At 34.9% G+C, this 17,698-nt stretch overlaps 1 protein-coding gene across 21 annotated transcripts in view; it reads left to right on the top strand.

Moving 5' to 3' along the window:
- Positions 1–17,698, top strand: part of FRYL (FRY like transcription coactivator) — a 165,107-nt gene that overhangs the window by 97,471 nt on the left and 49,938 nt on the right. For all 21 annotated transcript variants that reach the window (XM_086889548.1, XM_086889544.1, XM_086889537.1 and 18 more), the window contains 21 exons: positions 171–274; positions 900–1,008; positions 1,968–2,054; positions 2,701–2,872; positions 3,466–3,598; positions 3,851–3,958; positions 4,834–5,071; positions 5,699–5,884; positions 5,974–6,060; positions 6,807–7,075; positions 7,485–7,680; positions 8,629–8,753; positions 10,700–10,757; positions 12,139–12,230; positions 12,563–12,735; positions 13,128–13,288; positions 13,798–13,908; positions 14,804–14,958; positions 15,193–15,292; positions 16,395–16,563; positions 17,360–17,619. In XM_086889548.1, the coding sequence (XP_086745674.1) occupies positions 171–274; positions 900–1,008; positions 1,968–2,054; positions 2,701–2,872; positions 3,466–3,598; positions 3,851–3,958; positions 4,834–5,071; positions 5,699–5,884; positions 5,974–6,060; positions 6,807–7,075; positions 7,485–7,680; positions 8,629–8,753; positions 10,700–10,757; positions 12,139–12,230; positions 12,563–12,735; positions 13,128–13,288; positions 13,798–13,908; positions 14,804–14,958; positions 15,193–15,292; positions 16,395–16,563; positions 17,360–17,619 (3,093 nt within the window). The remainder of the gene's footprint in view (positions 1–170; positions 275–899; positions 1,009–1,967; positions 2,055–2,700; positions 2,873–3,465; positions 3,599–3,850; positions 3,959–4,833; positions 5,072–5,698; positions 5,885–5,973; positions 6,061–6,806; positions 7,076–7,484; positions 7,681–8,628; positions 8,754–10,699; positions 10,758–12,138; positions 12,231–12,562; positions 12,736–13,127; positions 13,289–13,797; positions 13,909–14,803; positions 14,959–15,192; positions 15,293–16,394; positions 16,564–17,359; positions 17,620–17,698) is intronic.

Here is a 17,698-nt window from a genome sequence, read left to right as displayed (position 1 = left end):
GGCAATACAGACTTGTTTTTATGAAAAAATACCAAAAACTTATAGTCAGTATTAAACCCATCTGCTTTCATTGTTTAAAAAAATATTTTCAAAAGTAAATAAACATTATAATAGAATTTTGTCAGTGTCTCACAGGCAACAGTAACTGTATTTCTAAATTTATTTTACAGAATAAAGATCCCAAAATGTCCCGAGTTGCACTGGAATCTTTGTATAGGTTATTGTGGGTTTATGTTATTAGAATTAAATGTGAAAGCAACACTGTAACTCAAAGGTAAGTTTATTATGCAAAGTATTTTAAACTACTGATGATGGAGATTTTATTCCCACTTAGTGATACCAGAAGAGGCCTTGAAGGCAGTTCAGGGATGGTTTAGTCAAGTAAACAGGGGACCAAACATTTTGTCTTAATAGAGAAATCCAAAAGGCCTTGATTAATTTGATTGAAAGAAGAAATAGAGTCTAGAATTGTTTTTGCGGGGATAGAAGAAGGCAGAGAGATAAGCAGGAAATTTATTTAAGTTAAAAGACACTAATGGTGACAGAAAAAATTGGATATGAAGTGGCCATCACAAAGTATGGACTGGAAATGGAACTATTTTCTATATAACTGTGTATAATGAGAATTTAGAATAGTCATTTATATTTTTTCCCTCCTTCTGAGTATTAGTAACTGGTTTAAAACAGGATATTTTTCAGCTCATAGAGGAACCCATGATCTTAATGCCTGTGACAGCTGAGGCTGTGATTCCTGTACATGGTCCTACCTGTCATAGGCTTCGGTATTATTTCATAGTACCCCACATACACTTACAGATTTGAATTGTAATATCTATGCTGTTATAAGGAGATATTTTTAAAAGACCTTTTTATTTCTTTTTGTTTCTAAATACTTGTAGCCGTCTCATGAGTATTGTATCAGCACTTTTCCCAAAAGGATCGCGTAGCGTGGTCCCACGAGACACACCTCTAAATATATTTGTGAAGATTATTCAGTTCATTGCTCAGGTAAGAATACATCTAGGTAGAGCTATAATAGTAGGATGAACATTATTTGGGAGAAATGTAAATCTAAGGTTTGTTTTTGAACCTGAATTAGTGGTCTCATATCTTGAGCAGAATTTCTCCAAATATGCGTAACAAATGAAAGAACTCATTCTCTTTCTAGTAGTGGCAAAACTGTTATGTACAAACATTATGATGATTAGTATTTACATTTGTACTGTGCTATTGGGGGCTGTGTTTATATATTTTTATAGTACACTAATATTACTATATTCAGTATGATATTTTTATAAGGGACAAAGCATTAGAACAGTAATACCTACTTATATTTAGCCTGAAGACTGGCCTCTATAGATAGAATTAGCATGCAATGAATGCAATAGTGTGTAGTTGGCACTGCATTATGATTTATATTATTTTAGATGCTTCTCTTGCCCTAGTATCAAACTGCAAGATACAGTCTCCAAAGATGAACTCTCATTAATCTTTAACCTTATAGATTAGTGACATATTTTCCTGTCTTAGAAATAGGCTGTCTGTGCTTCAGCTTCCAAAATCGTTTCCTTTTGGTCATACAGGGATGAGGCAGGAAACACAACTCATCACTGTTTATATTTTTATGCATTTATATTGTAATATTTTTTTATTCCTTAGGACTTCTCTTTTTCTCAAGTTTTTGTTTTCTATAACAGCTCATCTTATTTGTAGAAATGCATTTGATCTGAGATTATTTGTCTGGGAATTTTTTCAGGAGAAATGGTTCAACCATATCAGGGGATGAGCTGTCTTGAATTGTACTAGATTAAAAAAAAAAAAAAAAGTTATAAGAATAGGGAGGAAAAAAGAAATATTTTCTAAATTTTTTAATTTTTAAGACATGATACCCAGTAGCTGTGCAAAGACAAGAAATTATGCATATTAACAGAAGAGAGATGATCATATTAATCTATTTTCCTTTATAGGAACGTTTGGATTTTGCAATGAAAGAAATAATATTTGATCTTCTTAGTGTTGGAAAATCACCTAAGACCTTCACTATTAATCCAGAGGTAATAAAAGCTCATTAGTTACATGCTAAGAGAACAAGGCATTGGGGGATTTTTGGGGAGAAGTGGTTTACTATGTTTGAGCCAGGTTAAAAGCAGATTAATGAGTATCTGAAGGAAGGTTCTGCTAATACTGAAGGAGTAATTATTGTTGTGCACAGTTGCTGTTTGGTTTTATGTGAGCAGCCAGCAGCACTTCTACAGTTAAGGCTTATTTTGACAATAATTTCAGGAAGTATGGCTTTTTGTTACAGTATAACAGTAAAGCAGTTTTTCAGGAAAGTCATACCTAGGTCTTCAAGACCCAGTCTAAGAGATGGGATGTTTAAGCAGTGTCTGTCTTCAGTGTGTTACTCCAGAGCTCATATCAAGTCTTTGGGTGCTCAGCACTATAAAATATTCTGTATCTTACCCTGGACCGAGTTAATTCACTTGAATCAGAGTGTGGAGCAACACAGAAAGCTTAAACCTTGTTACTTTCATTACCCTAATATGTAACATTTAAACAATGTCTGTCCTACTGGAACCGTATCACTGTCTGTTTAAAAGAGATGAAAAATTCAATTTTTATTTTGTCTCTGTGTTACTTCAATATTGTAATTTCTTTGGTTTTGTCTTTCCTTTTTTTGTCCATTTTTTGTTCTTGAAGAGGATGAATATTGGCCTCAGAGTCTTCCTTGTCATAGCAGACAGCTTGCAGCAAAAAGATGGTGAACCACCAATGCCAACCACAGGAGTTGTTCTTCCTTCAGGAAATACTCTACGTGTGAAGAAAATTTTTCTTAATAAAACACTGACAGATGAGGAAGCAAAAGTTATAGGTACGTTGTATTCTTTCATAAGTTGGCATTTCAAAATGTATGTATATACTCCCAATTATTCTCAAGCAGTAAGAAAAAGTGTAATTTTATTTATGTATTTATTTTAATTGTTAATGAGAATTGCTTTGATTTGTTAGAGAGGGCTGCTAGACAGTATTGACCCTCTGGTGTCTTTTTGCATTGTAAAATAAGCACAAAGAAGCCTGAATACAGTTAGTGTGGTAAATAGCATGGCAAGTTTTTTTTCCCTTGATGTCACTCTAAAATGTCCCAAATGTCTCACAGCTGAGTGGAGTAAGACAGTCCTGATCCCTGTGCCCTGTTGGTCTTTGAATGAGGTAGTCATCTTCAAAGAAGCAGCTAATGGTTACTTCATTGCTTTTGTTTTATCTGAAGGAAACTTCTACTTTTGTATAATATCTCATATTTATATATTTATAGATATATATTTCATATATACATGCATTTGTTTTAATACTTAATGTATGTATTTCATGTCAGCTGTGCAATGAGAAATTTGTCCTAAGTTGAATAAGTGGCAAATATTTTAATAAAAATATGAAAAAAGGTGACGGAACTTTTTGTCTTTTCAGGAATGTCCATATACTATCCTCAAGTCAGAAAAGCACTGGATAGCATTCTTAGGCATTTGGACAAAGAAGTTGGAAGGCCCATGTGCATGACTAGTGTGCAGATGTCCAATAAAGAACCAGAAGACATGATTACGTATGTACTGAATTGCAGCATTTTTGCTGTCACAGTAGCATCACATAATTTTTATGCTTTAATGTTGCAGATGCCATCATTAATGTATTAGCGTTGTGAGTTTTTTACTGGACTATTAAGTGAATGTTAGTTTCATTAGTTATTGATGAAAATGTTTGTTACTTCCTTAGCTGTGGCATGAAATCAAAAACATTTCTAGTGTTCTGAAGTAGATTTTCCTGTTTCTTTGCTGGTTATAAACTGGTTTTGTAGGGGTGAGAGGAAACCGAAGATAGATTTGTTCAGAACTTGTATTGCTGCTATCCCAAGACTGATTCCAGATGGCATGAGTAGGACTGACCTCATTGAATTGCTTGCAAGGTAAGAGAAATGGAGTTCTGCTCTAGTGGATGTTCTTTTTAAAATGCTGCGTGTGCACAATTGTCAGTGCACTCACTATGCACTGTGAGTCACTGAATGCAGACTCTGTCCTTGCTGCTTCTGCCAACCTTCTGCAGTTGGTCAGGTTTTACTGGCCATAGTAGCAGGAGGTAAATTTATCCTGCAGACCTTGCACTTATTTTTAGAGAGAGTATTTTGAGAAGTAGGAATTTATTTCTGTTGCTTTGGATTTTTGAACTTGTTTTATCTTTTTGTTACTGCTATACTTATTTTTCTAACTCTCTTTCTTCAGCATTTAAAGTAATATAAAAACCATGAAAGTATTAAGTAATAATGTTATACTGGGATGTGTGTCTTTTACCATAGCAGGCCTAGACAGATTTTTAAGTATATGTGCAAAGGATTTTTTGGTGAATTTTTTCTCATATCCAAGTAAATCTCCTTTAACTGCAAAACCTATGTTCAATTTTAATTTGAAGAAAATAGCCTATACATCAGAGGGTGCTGGTCTGCTGAGCTCTAGGGTGGCTGCTCAGACGCATGCCAAGATGTACTTTTGTTAAACACTTGATGGTCTCTCTTGAACACAGTTTATTTGCATTAAGTTTTTTGTGAAAACTTGCATTATTTTGCTATAGTAGAAGTGCCTTCTGTTACTAGCCAGTTTCAGGTTTATTAATACAGAAAATTAATCTCTGTGAAACTTTTCTACATTGCACAGTAAAGAGGGAAGCGTATACACCAAACTTTAAATGATAAAGGCTAGTTAAGAGTATGCCTATCTAGGATGATGATTTTTCTAAATCATTAATTCTAAATAATTAATACTAATCATTAGTATTTTTTCTAAACAGGCTGACAATTCATATGGATGAAGAACTTCGTGCCTTGGCTTTCAATACACTCCAAGCATTAATGCTTGATTTTCCAGATTGGCGGGAAGATGTTCTTTCAGGATTTGTATATTTTATTGTGCGTGAAGTGACTGACATCCACCCAACGCTTCTTGACAATGCAGTAAAAATGTTAGTGCAGCTTATAAATCAGTGGAAACAAGCAGCCCAAATGCACAATAAAACCCAGGATTCTCAGGTATATCTGTATAAGATCCTTTGATGTTAAAACATACTTGGAATCTACATACAAATTTAGTTGTGGACTTCACTGGTTTTGTTAAGTAATAAAAATTCAGCCAAGTTCCTTACAGTGCTTGAAGACTTTTAGATCTCTTATTTTAAATCAACACTTTTATCAAATGAAAATTAGTCTCAAATTATTAAGTATTAGCTAAACACTAATTCATGACCACATTTTGCTTAACATTGTAGGTCACCATGTGTAACTGGAAATATGTAGAAGTTATTGAACAGCGGAACTAAACCCACCATTTTTCACTAGCCATTAGAAAAGGTTCTAGTAATTTAATATCATAGTCTTTTATGAAAGAGTGTTGCTTGAGGTTTTTTTAAATTTTGTTCTCATTGCATCCTCTTGTGAGAAAGTGAAATAAAGATATTTTTGTGGTATTTGTTTGGACTAACTTCAGAGAGGTAATAAAAAATGAATTGACTATTATGTCATTCTCATAATGCAAAATTTGACTAGTAGCCAAAAATGTAAATATTTTAGGATTAAATCTGCCATTGCCAATAATGGAACTATATCTTAGTTGTGTTTATTTTTTCTTAATTTGCTTAACTTCTATGATGTTTTGCTTAGCGTGGTGTATCCAATGGAGCTGCCCATACTCTGCCCCTGGAGAGGAGCCCTTATTCCAGTGTATTTCATGTGGTGGAAGGCTTTGCTTTGGTCATCCTTTGCAGCACAAGGCCTGCCACCAGGCGATTAGCTGTCAGCGTTCTCAGAGAAATAAGGGCCTTGTTCACTCTTCTAGAAATTTCAAAGGTAAGAGTTGATGACCTGTTCTTAGGCTGCCTGGTGAAGCTGCTTTTATTTTGTCATTCTTTGAGCTTGATGTGCTTTGTGTTTTGTAGAGTGATGACGAGTTGGCTATAGATGTAATGGACAGGCTAAGTGCTACTATCCTGGAGAGTTTCATACATCTCACCGGGGCTGACCAGGTAGGATGGTTTTTATGTAAAATTGCTTGTAAGATAAACTAATTCTGCAAAGCTATGCCAAATAAATAGTATATATTTCAAATGGTATTGTCACTATGTTCATGCTAATTTTATCAGCAATTTATCACCTCAAACAAAATGGCAAAAATCTGAGGAATGTTGTGATGTTGACACCACCATTGTAAACTTTCTGACTGATGGTGTGTTATCACCACCATATAAACACTGAGAGTTGTGTCTTTATCTATTTTTTCTCATCTTTCTCACAGACTGCAGTTCCTTAAAAGCAAAAGGCACTGCTTTTTTCTTCAGTAATATAGTGTCATAACAGTCAGTGTGCCCAGTCTCCGTGATGAAAGCTGTAATAACTGTCAATGAATAACAACTGAATTCCATACTTACGTATTTATCATAAATTCCTGAGTATCAAGGATTCTGATTTTAGTATTAGGAAACAAGCTGGAAATCAGTAGTAAGGCTTTTAGAGTACAAATCTTTTGGAAGAATTAAATTATTGTGCGTGGAAAGGTCTTTTTCTAGTATTTTGTATTTCCTAATACCAGTTTGTTTGCAAACAACATGTTTCTATAGCTGTTCACATTAAGAATTTCTGTAAACAGCCCCATAAATTACTTTTTTATCTGTGGTTTTGACACTGATACTATATTAGATTTATAACAAAAGAGATTGTTGCTTAAAGTACATGGATATTAAATATTGCCTCATTGTCTTTTCTGTGCACACAGACTACTTTACTGTACTGTCCCAGTTCAATAGATTTACAAACTCTGGCTGACTGGAATTCCTCCCCAATCAGCCACCAGTTTGATGTGGTCAGTCCCTCACATATTTGGATATTTGCACATGTGACTCAAGGCCAAGATCCATGGATTATAAGCCTCTCAAGTTTCATGAAGCAGGAAAATCTTCCAAAACACTGCCCAACTGCTGTAAGCTATGCTTGGACTTTTGCTTATACAAGACTTCAGCTGCTGTCTCCACAAGTAGATATCAAGTAAGTTGATTTCTGAAGTAAATACAGTATATTATATTATATTGAGTATTCTTTCAAAAATTGTCATTATTGTTTCAGTGAGGTAACATACAAATTCTTGATATTGTCTGTGGATTTAATTCAGCTTTTTATAACAAAAAGTTAAGCAGGTTTATCTGCATAAAATAGCATCTACATTAACATTAATTAATGTCTTTGGCCATATTATAGTTCAGCATATTTGAATATAAAAGCATGCATTATTGATATACATGTCTGCTCTGAATAACTTATTCAGAGTTTACTACATTAACAATTTGGGAAGCAAGGGCATATGCATAATTTAAAAATAAATTCAGTCGAAAATCGAAGTAAAATGTGGTAAGCTTAATTTACTCTACTGAGCTATTCTCTTTCTCTTTTTTAATAGCAGCCCTATCAATGCAAAGAAAGTAAATACTACTACAAGCAGTGACTCCTATATTGGGCTCTGGAGAAACTACCTGATTCTTTGCTGCAGTGCAGCATCTTCTTCAAACTCCTCCACTTCCACAGGCTCTGTGAGATGTTCCCCTCCTGAGACGCTGGCGTCTACCCCAGACAGTGGTTATAGCATTGATTCAAGAGTAGGTTCTTTTAATGCATACTGTAAATAAATCTACATCTTACTGGAAAGAGAAACATCAGAGGTGTTCTGTAGTAACTATCATGATTAGAAATGGGTATCATTTATCTGAAAATACTTTAGGATACATTTGTTTATAATTTGTTTAGAATACTGTTTTAGTTTGCTTTTCCTAATCTGTGCTGTATATGATCTTAAAGTAAATCTAGTCACGTAATGAAAACATTTAGTAATCTCAAAATCTTATCTAGCAGTAATAAGGAAATGCTTTGTTTGCTGTTAAAAGGTTGGTTTTGCTGTCATTAGACTTCTGCAGTTCTGAGCAAATACCCTCTCACTTTAATAACTAAAACAGGGACCTAATCAGGCATGATGTATCTTGTTATATTTTCCCAGTCACAAATAAATACTTTTCTGTCTGCCTTGCTTTATATCTGCAGATTATGGTTTTTTCCCCTCTTTGCTTCTTTTTGTTCATCTCCTTTTTGGCTTCCTGTAATAGGTATAGTAGACATTAAGATATTTCATGGACTATGCAGTGGAATTTTGCAAAAGCAGCCTGTTCCACTTGTTACAAAGATACTTTCCCTAAGTCTGAGAAACTGTAGACTGAAGGCTTTGTTGTCTTTGAGAGTGTCTTGGGAGTCTAAGGAGTTGGACACCAGAAATCTATTTCTTCCCCAAGGAGGGCAGATACATTAACGTGCAAAGCATCTGTATGTCCTGTTGTGCAATTTATTGTCATCTGACTATGAAAATTCAGCAATGCAAGAAATAGTTAATACTACTTTGCTATTTCAGAAAATCTTTTCCATGTCAAATATAATTTTTACTTTTGTCATTTTGAGTCGCTGGTCCAGTGTGAAATTACAGCAGATGTTCTCATGTCACCACCTTGAGGTAACTACTTCATTGTGTTTTATTCTGTTTTGTTGGTTTTTTTTCTTAGATTATTGGCATTCCATCCCCTTCGTCCCTGTTCAAGCACATAGTTCCAATGATGCGCTCTGAGAGCATGGAAATTACAGAATCTCTTGTCCTGGGACTTGGCAGGACCAACCCAGGAGCTTTTAGGTAACTGTTGTGTTTCGTCTATTTCTATGTTAATTGTTTACAAAGCTGGGGAATTGAAGCTAAATTTTTTCTTTTTTCTTTTTATTTATTTTTTACTTCTGTTTTTTCTTTTAAGCATTTTTAAAAAGCTGTGACAACTGATTCTCATTGTCTTTTTTAGCATTTAGAGGCATGATAGAGATTTTAAGAATTTTCTGTATAGGTCATGCTTGCAAAAAGAAAAATAAGTTAGTGGAAAGAGTAAGCAACTTATTGGTATTAAAAGCTACCCTTATCTGAAAGAACAGATTGTGTGAAATAATAACATTTGAAATGTTAATTAGAATCAAGTTTGTAGGAGTTGATAAAATGTCCTTATTGGTACTGCCAATTACTCTTTACGAGGATGAATGAAGAGAAAGAACATCTAAGGGCAAGAAAACCTCCTGAGAAGGCCATCAGATGTTCTCTGACAGCACTCGATCTCTTATGAGTTATAAAGTTGTACCATGCATAGCAGCCAACCAACTCTGCTTCTGCAAAAGGAACCAGGGATTGCTAATACTGTTGGTTTTGTATAAGATGATGCTTCTCTCCAGTAACTTGTGTCCCATATTATCACAGATAAAAAGCCAATATTGAAACTAATGCCAGGTTCTCAGTTATCATATTATGGTTTATATCCCTTGATAATCTTATAATCTTATATAATATCTGACTTTATTTGCTATCAGGAGTAAAGCAAGACTTCATACCATGATCCCAAAGAGCTGCTTAACAGCTCTGAAGACTAGAAAATGCTTCCAGAGATAATTTTACCAGAAATCTTTGATTTCTGAATTAGCAACAGCTCATCCAGCAAGTCAAAAAAAACTATCTGATTCTCATCTGTTTTATAGTTTCTGGATTTGGAATGTTGTTTGTTTTTTTCCTATGACTAGTTTTTTTCTCTGTCCAGTGCATGTACTCACACCAGATGCTAGCTGTAGACCACCTTTCACCATTGCTGCTCTGCACTGATTTGGTGTTTAGCTTTTGTGGTTTTATGCACTGTTCCTTCCCATTCAGGAACTTTCTCCATTATAGATTATATATATACTCAATCCACATAAATTTATTAGAGTAGTAGTTTTGTTTTGTGTAAGTGATCATATGAACTCTTCTATTTATCTCTTGATCTCCATTGTAGGCTGACCTTTTGCTATATTTTAGCACAAAAAAGTTTTTTCCAAATTATTTTCTGGTTTTTCTATGTTTGAAAGAAAATATAGAATAATATCTAACAATGTTTAACTTGTAAATGAGTACACCACAATAGTTTGTGCAGCATTCTGGTCACCTGGACCCATTCTCTGAAGGAGAAACTTTGCATGAGGTGTCAAAGGGTCAGTTATTTACCAAGAAAACTTGAAGTGGTCTATGCTTTTGATATATCTCAATTACAGCACCACAGGAAGTAGAAGAATATGTCCACTCCAACAAATCTGGAGGCAGTAGTTACTATGTTAACAAATATGAAAGCAAACCAGATGTATTTTTACCTTAGTATTTTGTCTGCATACTTACATACTACTCATCTTCTTTCCCTGCCTCCTTTTTGAAGTCATAAGAGAATCTTAATTTGGCAGAAGGAACCGAGTAGTAATGAAGACTGTGGAGCTTCAAAACAGACAGGGAATCTAAGCACAGTGTCAATATGAAAATAAATGAAAATAATTTGTTACAGAAATAAGTCATAATACTTGGAGAATGCAAATTTAGGGATAATTGTTTAGACATTTATTTAATAATCTGCTTTAAATTAGAAAAATACCTTTCTAGGAAACTTCTATTTTAAAAGCTACAGGTAAAGAAGGAAAACCTGAGGGTGTTTTAACTTGTGATGTAACACTAGTTCCTGAGAAATATTTTTCAGTTAAGATGTTTATTTAATGTTTGTTTTTATCCTTTTAATTATTTTAATTCAGGGAACTAATAGAAGAATTACATCCTATAATTAAGGAAGCACTTGAAAGAAGGCCAGAGGTAATAAATAATTTCCATTACACTCAGTACAGTTTTAACTGACTTCTCACAAAGAAGAAGTGTTAGTTATTTTCTTTAATTTGTGCATGTAAAAACAGTCAATATAACAGATAAAAAGGTGAAATGTTGCTTTTTTAAATGATTGTGAAGTGTTTACATTAGAGGAGCTTCATGTTTGAGCTCTGTAATTCCTGTATCAGAGATTTTATTTCAAATGAGGAAAAAATACAGTAACCTTTTCCACATTCTTTTAGTTTCTTTAACCTAAAAATCATTTAACACAATTGCTACTTCGTTATATGAACAGTGACATTCCCACAATTCATGGTACCTATGACATAGGATTGAGTTTTCCTGTCCACCTATTTTGTTGGGGTTTGGTGGTGGTAGCTTTTAGTGAAAAAAGTCACCTGACTGCTCTAATGAAAATGATGGAAAGGAACAGCAGTTCTATTTCAAAATGTTCCTGCACTGTAGTGTATTGTGTCAGGCTTGCATACAAATCATAGAATGTTTCGGTTTGCAAGGGACCTTTTAAAGGTTACCTAGTCCACCCACCCTGAAATGAGCAGGACCATCTTCAGCTACATCAGATTTCTCAGAGCTCCATCAACCTCACCTTGAATGTTTCCACTGATGGGGCATCATCTCTCACCTCTCTGGGAAACCTGTTCCAGACTTTCACCACCTTCATTATAAAAAGTGTCATTTTTATATCTAGTCTAAATCTACCCACTTCTAGTTTAAAACCAGTGCCCCTTGTTGTATCACAACAGGTCCTGCTAAAACGTTTGTCCCCGTTATTCTTACAAGCCCCTTTCAAGCACTGAAAAGTCACAGTGAGGTCTCCCTGGACCCTTCTCCAGGCTGAACAGCCCTAGCTCTCGCAGCTTCTCTTCACAAGAGAGGTGCTCCAGACCTCTGTTTGTTTTTGCAACCCTCATCTGGACCCACTCCAATATGCCCATGTCCTTCCTGTGTTTGTGGACCCCAGAAGGCAGTACTCCAGGAGGGCTGTAATGAGAGTGGAACAGAGAGACAGAATCACCTCCCTCAAAATATGTAGGAAGACTGCCTTTCACACTTCATTGTTTAATATGTTGTCACTTATAGTGACAAGAGACTGACAACAGCCATGATCTGGATAATACATGTAATAGCAAACCTGGTGTATCTCAGAGCTGCAACGGGGGAAATGTTTGTTCACTGTCTGGTTTATTAAACTTGTTAGCAATTTTGGGAACTTACCTTAAAAGGTTGGCACCTCTGATAACAGGTGCCAGTTGTAGTACAGATATAATAGTGCTTTCATATTCTACTCTGGTTTTCTACTTAGTTTTTCCTCTGCTTCATTTAATTTTGTGTTTCCTCTGATGGACAGAACATGAAACGACGCAGGCGTCGAGATATTTTACGAGTACAACTAGTACGAATATTTGAACTGTTGGCAGATGCTGGCGTCATTAGTCACAGGTAGGGGGAGCACAGATGGGAAGTTGTCGGTGTTTGTGAATTGTCACTGATATATTTATAACTCACTATTACAAGCATGCAGAATTCATCAGTGACTTTCAGTATACTACTAAATAAATAGACACAGGTTTATGAAACTCAGAATTTTGCTGGCTTTATAATCCTTCTCACTCCCATGTTCTTTGTCACTGTTCTGTGTTTTATTACTTTGAATTAAGTATTTGCAGTGATGAGGGTATAGGGTTTTTTAAAGATAAAAAAATAATGGTTTTAAAACATTGTATGTAATTACTGTGCTTTTTTGATTTTCTAAATTTATTTTATTTGTTCAGTGCAAGTGGTGGCCTTGATAATGAAACACATTCCCTCAACAACACTTTACTTGAGTATGTTGATCTAACAAGACAACTCCTAGAAGCAGAAAATGAAAAGGATTCTGATACATTGAAAGATATTCGATGCCATTTTAGTGCCTTAGTGGCAAATATCATACAAAATGTTCCAGGTATGTAAAAATGTCACTTCTGATTACTCTATTTAATATGCAGTACATTTAAAAAAAAACAAAACCGACCAAACTGAACCTAAATAAAAAGGCACTTCTTATCTGAACTTTCAGAATACTTTTATTAATATAATTTGTGACATCAGTTTTGAGTATAACTTTAGCAGTATGAGTTTTTAAGTGAGATTTTTGGTGCTGTTTAGCAGAGTCTTGTTGATTGTCTGTGTATTTGAGTTCTCTGGACTAATAAATAGCCTATTCTTGTACACTACTGGCATTAAACAGGACGATAGGCATTATGGTGTTAAAATAATAGTGGTTCAGTTTGTGTTACATGCTTTATCTTAAAGAATTACAAGAGGAGTGTGTATAACTGTGGGCTTTTCTTACAGTACACCAGAGAAGAAGTGTCTTTCCACAGCAGAGTCTACGCCACAGTCTATTTATGCTGTTCAGTCATTGGGCAGGTCCTTTTAGTATCATGTTTACTCCCCTGGACAGATACAGTGATAGAAACATGCGAATAAACAGACACCAATACTGTGCATTAAAGGTATTTTAACATTTTTCAATTTTGGAAATAGATTTTTATGTCAACATGATGCAAATTTTAACATTTGGGCTTTTTAGATGTGGTTTTCACATCCAGGTTTTGGCAACTTTTTATTCCTTCCGTGTATTTATAACAGTTCAGCTTTTCCCATACTGCATACTGTAGTTATTGCATTTGCTATGGAATTTTCTTACGATTATGTTCATTTCCTATGACTTTAGTTCTCATTTGCTTAAGTTAAAAGCTTTCATCTAAATGTACATGATCAATGAGACTGGTGTATTAACTCTTCAATATGTCAGCATTTTAGTATTGACCCTTCCTTGTATTTGAAATATGAGAAAAATATGATTTAATAATTTCTTGAATAAAATATTAAGCATTTTTATTGCCCTTGGTCCTCCTCTCTTAATAGATTGGAATTTAGTTATCTGATATTTTAATGGACTGAGTAGAACCACTTCCTGTATCTGAATTATTAAAATGTGTTTTTCAATTGCTTTCCAAAGGCTATGTCTGCTGTACTGTGTTGTGGCCCTGTTGCAGACAATGTTGGGCTTTCATCTGATGGGTATTTATACAAATGGCTGGATAATATTTTGGATTCACAAGATAAAAAGGTAATACAGGCAATGTCAACGTCACTTTGCAACCATCAGTGCCTTCAAACACATGTTTCAGTGAGTTTGCAGACAGTAGAGCATGTATGTTCTATTTTAGCTCATAGCTGTTTTACTAGCACAGGGTTCTGCACTATCCTTCATGTGTACTCACCCTGTTAAGGAAGGTGATCCCTAATCATAGTGTAAGAACAGAGAAACAGAATGGAAGAGGAAAGGATAAGGAGTGAAGCACTGTATATTGTTTATGAACTGAACCATGTTAAGTTGTAGTACTAAGTCAGGTGTTCCACAAATTTAAAGGGGATGAGATTTTGAACATGAGATCTTGTGAGACTGTAGAGTTCCTTGGGGTCCTTTGGAGTTAGTAAGAACAAACTTTTCATCTAAACAGTAAGGCAAGCTTTAAAGGTAGAACCTCTATTGCCCTATAATGCTAGGACTACAAAAAGTACAGCTCCTGTGGGCTATTTTGATTCCAGGGAAGGTGCAAGTCTCCATGCAGCTCTACCCCTTGTATCCCACTAGAATTCCTGCATGTATTTAAATGTTTCTTTGTATCTAGTGCTTTCAGGACAGGGTTTCAGTGCAAGACATAAAAATGGTAAATAGCTCAAACTAGCCTTTCCTCAAACTAGGAACTGAAGGGAAAAACATGTCAGTAGGGCTCTAGTTATTTGTGTCAATGATTTATGACTGTGTGCATGTTGAACAGTAAAAAGTGTGACAGAATTATCTTCTGTTACTTTAGGCTATGGTGTCATTGTTTTTGGGTGGAACAGATTCTTTGTACCCAAAGGTTTCAGGTTTTTAAAATATTTATTTCCCTATTTTATGCCATTTTTTAAGTTGGTCTTTTTTCTACATTTTTAAATACGTATTTACTCTTCCCTAGGTTCACCAGCTAGGCTGCGAGGCAGTCATGCTGCTCTTGGAACTCAATCCTGACCAGAGTAACCTCATGTACTGGGCCGTTGACCGGTGCTACACAGGTTCCAAGCGGGTAGCAGCTGGCTGCTTTAAAGCCATAGCCAGCGTGTTTCAAAACAGGTACTACAGCATTTTTCAAAACTTTAAAACTTCCATGTTCAGAGTGTGCTTTCGTGTAGAGCTGTGGGTTTTGCTTCCATAGAGAGCAAATCACCGCTGTTTGTGTGTGTTACTAGAGAAACTTCTCAAAATGTTATTCTATCCCCTATCATATTCCTTGTAAATTAAACTTAAATAAATTCAAATCTTAGAAAAACAAATTTTACTTTTTTCATACTTGCCATTTTTTCCTAGGGATTACCAGTGTGATACAGTGACCCTCCTGAATCTGATACTATTTAAAGCAGCTGATTCTACTAGGGCTATCTATGAAGTTGCTATGCAACTGTTGCAGGTTTGTAAGCTTATTCTGATTATTCTTTTTTCTTTTAGAATAAGAATTGTCCTATATGTTAAAAAAAAAATCTGGTTTTGTTTGGTTGTCTTCAGTAATGAAATACAACGTGGTTTTTTTTTTCTTCTCTGTTTTAGTACATAGTTAAGCCAGATCCTTACCTGGCACAAATTGACTTCCCTGAAAGTCAGTCTGTTTCCATGCACTCAAGACCTGTATTTTCATAATATCTGCTTTTTCAAGGAACAACCTAAATCAGGAATCTGTTGATTTGACCCTGAAATAGAGTGATACATAGCTCCATTTGTACAAATGCAACTCAGAGAGAAGCAAATTGCTTCCCAAGCCTTCACTGTCTGCTGGGGTAGCAGACAGATTTCTGATTTTTGCACATTTGCCAAACATTTTTTCATCTGTTTGTGTGGAGAGATGACAGTGAAAGTGTTGTTAACCATTTAATTTATTTTTGTATATTCCTTTCTGAGGTCATATAGGGGTAAGCTTAAGGCAGCATTAGTGTTTAAAAAACTGTGCTGATAGTAGCTCGGACCTTAAGTCTTGGAGTTTTTTTCTAAGGTTTTTGTTGTTAGCTGAATTCAACAGTGTAGTTGTCACTGAAGTCACACCCTTATTGATACATCATCCCCATCTTTCTTCTCAAGTGAACACTACTTCTTAAGATAAGACCAAATTGATTTTTAAAGTATCAGAGTGCTTTAGCCTCCTGCTGCATCTCTACCACATCAATGATTTTGTTGTTCTTCTCCATGTCTCATAGATGAGCAAAAATTTGTATCGTTTGGAAATGCAAATGTTAAATAACATTTTGCATTTCATTATAGATAAATTTGTATTTAAGATGATATTTTGTGAAAGCAGATTTTTGGAACTTTATTGCTGGAAACTCATCAAGTGGACTGTATCTTAGCTGGTCTTCTGTTAATTTACCACAGTGTTAGCAAATGCTGTAGGTGTATGGAGATCTGCATAGATAAGAAACATTAAATGAGAGTAGATACATTAACTTAAGAAGTGACTTTTACATAAAAATTTCTACAGTAGCTCTATACTTGGCTTCAAATTCTGAACATTACTGTTGCAGATTTTGGAACCAAAGATGTTCCGTTATGCTCACAAACTGGAAGTTCAGCGGATGGATGGGGTTTTGGGACAGCCTTCTCCTTTACCACATTTGTATTCTATGTCATATTATCAACTGTCAGAAGAATTAGCAAGGACTTATCCTGAACTGACCCTTGCCATCTTCTCAGGTATGATTTTAAAACAAATAAAAAAACTTCATCAAGTCAAAAGCATTGTACAAAATGTGTCATTCTTATTTTTCAATAACTGATTTATATGTAATTCACTAAAATCAGGACAACAACATCGTCATATCAAATAGAGACAAAAAAGTGACAGTTTTTGTTCATTTGTGTTTGAAATTGTTTTCAAGATGTAGGAACATGAATCAGAAATACTTTTACTGACTTTCTAATAAACATGGAAAATCACATTATAAAAATAATTTGCAATTGTTTTTTAGAATCACTTTCATTGTTCTTTCTAGTGTACTATTTACTGTGGATTGCTTAAATACATTTTTCTGTATCATTTTTAAACAATTGCAGAATAACCTCTTACATAAATGTAAAAAAAACCAAAACTACTAGGACTAATGTAAGGAAAAAAAATTTAAGTGTTTTTTTGCCAAATTTGTACATTTTTTATGCCACAGGTTTTTCAGTTCCCTCCTTCAATTAGGGGAATATATGTACACACACACACACACACATATATATATTTATATGTATATATATGTATGTACATACTAATGTGATTTCTTCAACATACTGTTTGTCAGCAGTTTCTTCAGTTAGCTCTGTTGAAGACTGTGGACTTTATCATTATGAAATGGCACTAGTCAGCTAACCTAAAAGTAGTTGCATCTGTGTCTGCATTACATTATATCAGTGTGGTGTGCTGGGCTCATGGTTATTGTTATCACCATGCCAGTTCTCATTATTGATTTGGAACTCATGTATGTACCTAATTTTTGACTGGCAGAAGTAAGTCAGAGAATCCAAACGGCTCACCCAGCTGGGAGACAGGTGATGCTGCATTATCTGCTGCCATGGATGAACAATATTGAGTTGGTAGATCTGAAACCTTTGCCAACCATTCGCCGGCAAGATGAAGATGATGAAGATTCTTTGAAAGACAGAGAAATGATGGTGAACAGTAGACGATGGCTGCGAGGAGAAGGCTGGGGATCACCACAGGCTACAGCTATGGTTCTGAACAATCTGATGTACATGACTGCAAAGGTAAAATTAATTACTTAGGTGCTTACCTTGTTTCAGTGGGTTGTTCTGTTTAGGATGCAAGAAAACACTGTTCAGAGAT

The sequence above is a fragment of the Cyanistes caeruleus genome, chromosome 5, assembly GCF_971803275.1.
Source record: "Cyanistes caeruleus chromosome 5, bCyaCae1.hap1.1, whole genome shotgun sequence".
Classification (NCBI taxonomy): Eukaryota; Metazoa; Chordata; class Aves; order Passeriformes; family Paridae; genus Cyanistes; species Cyanistes caeruleus.
Note: the sequence above shows the minus strand (reverse complement) of the source record. Positions and strands in the feature narration are given on the sequence as shown.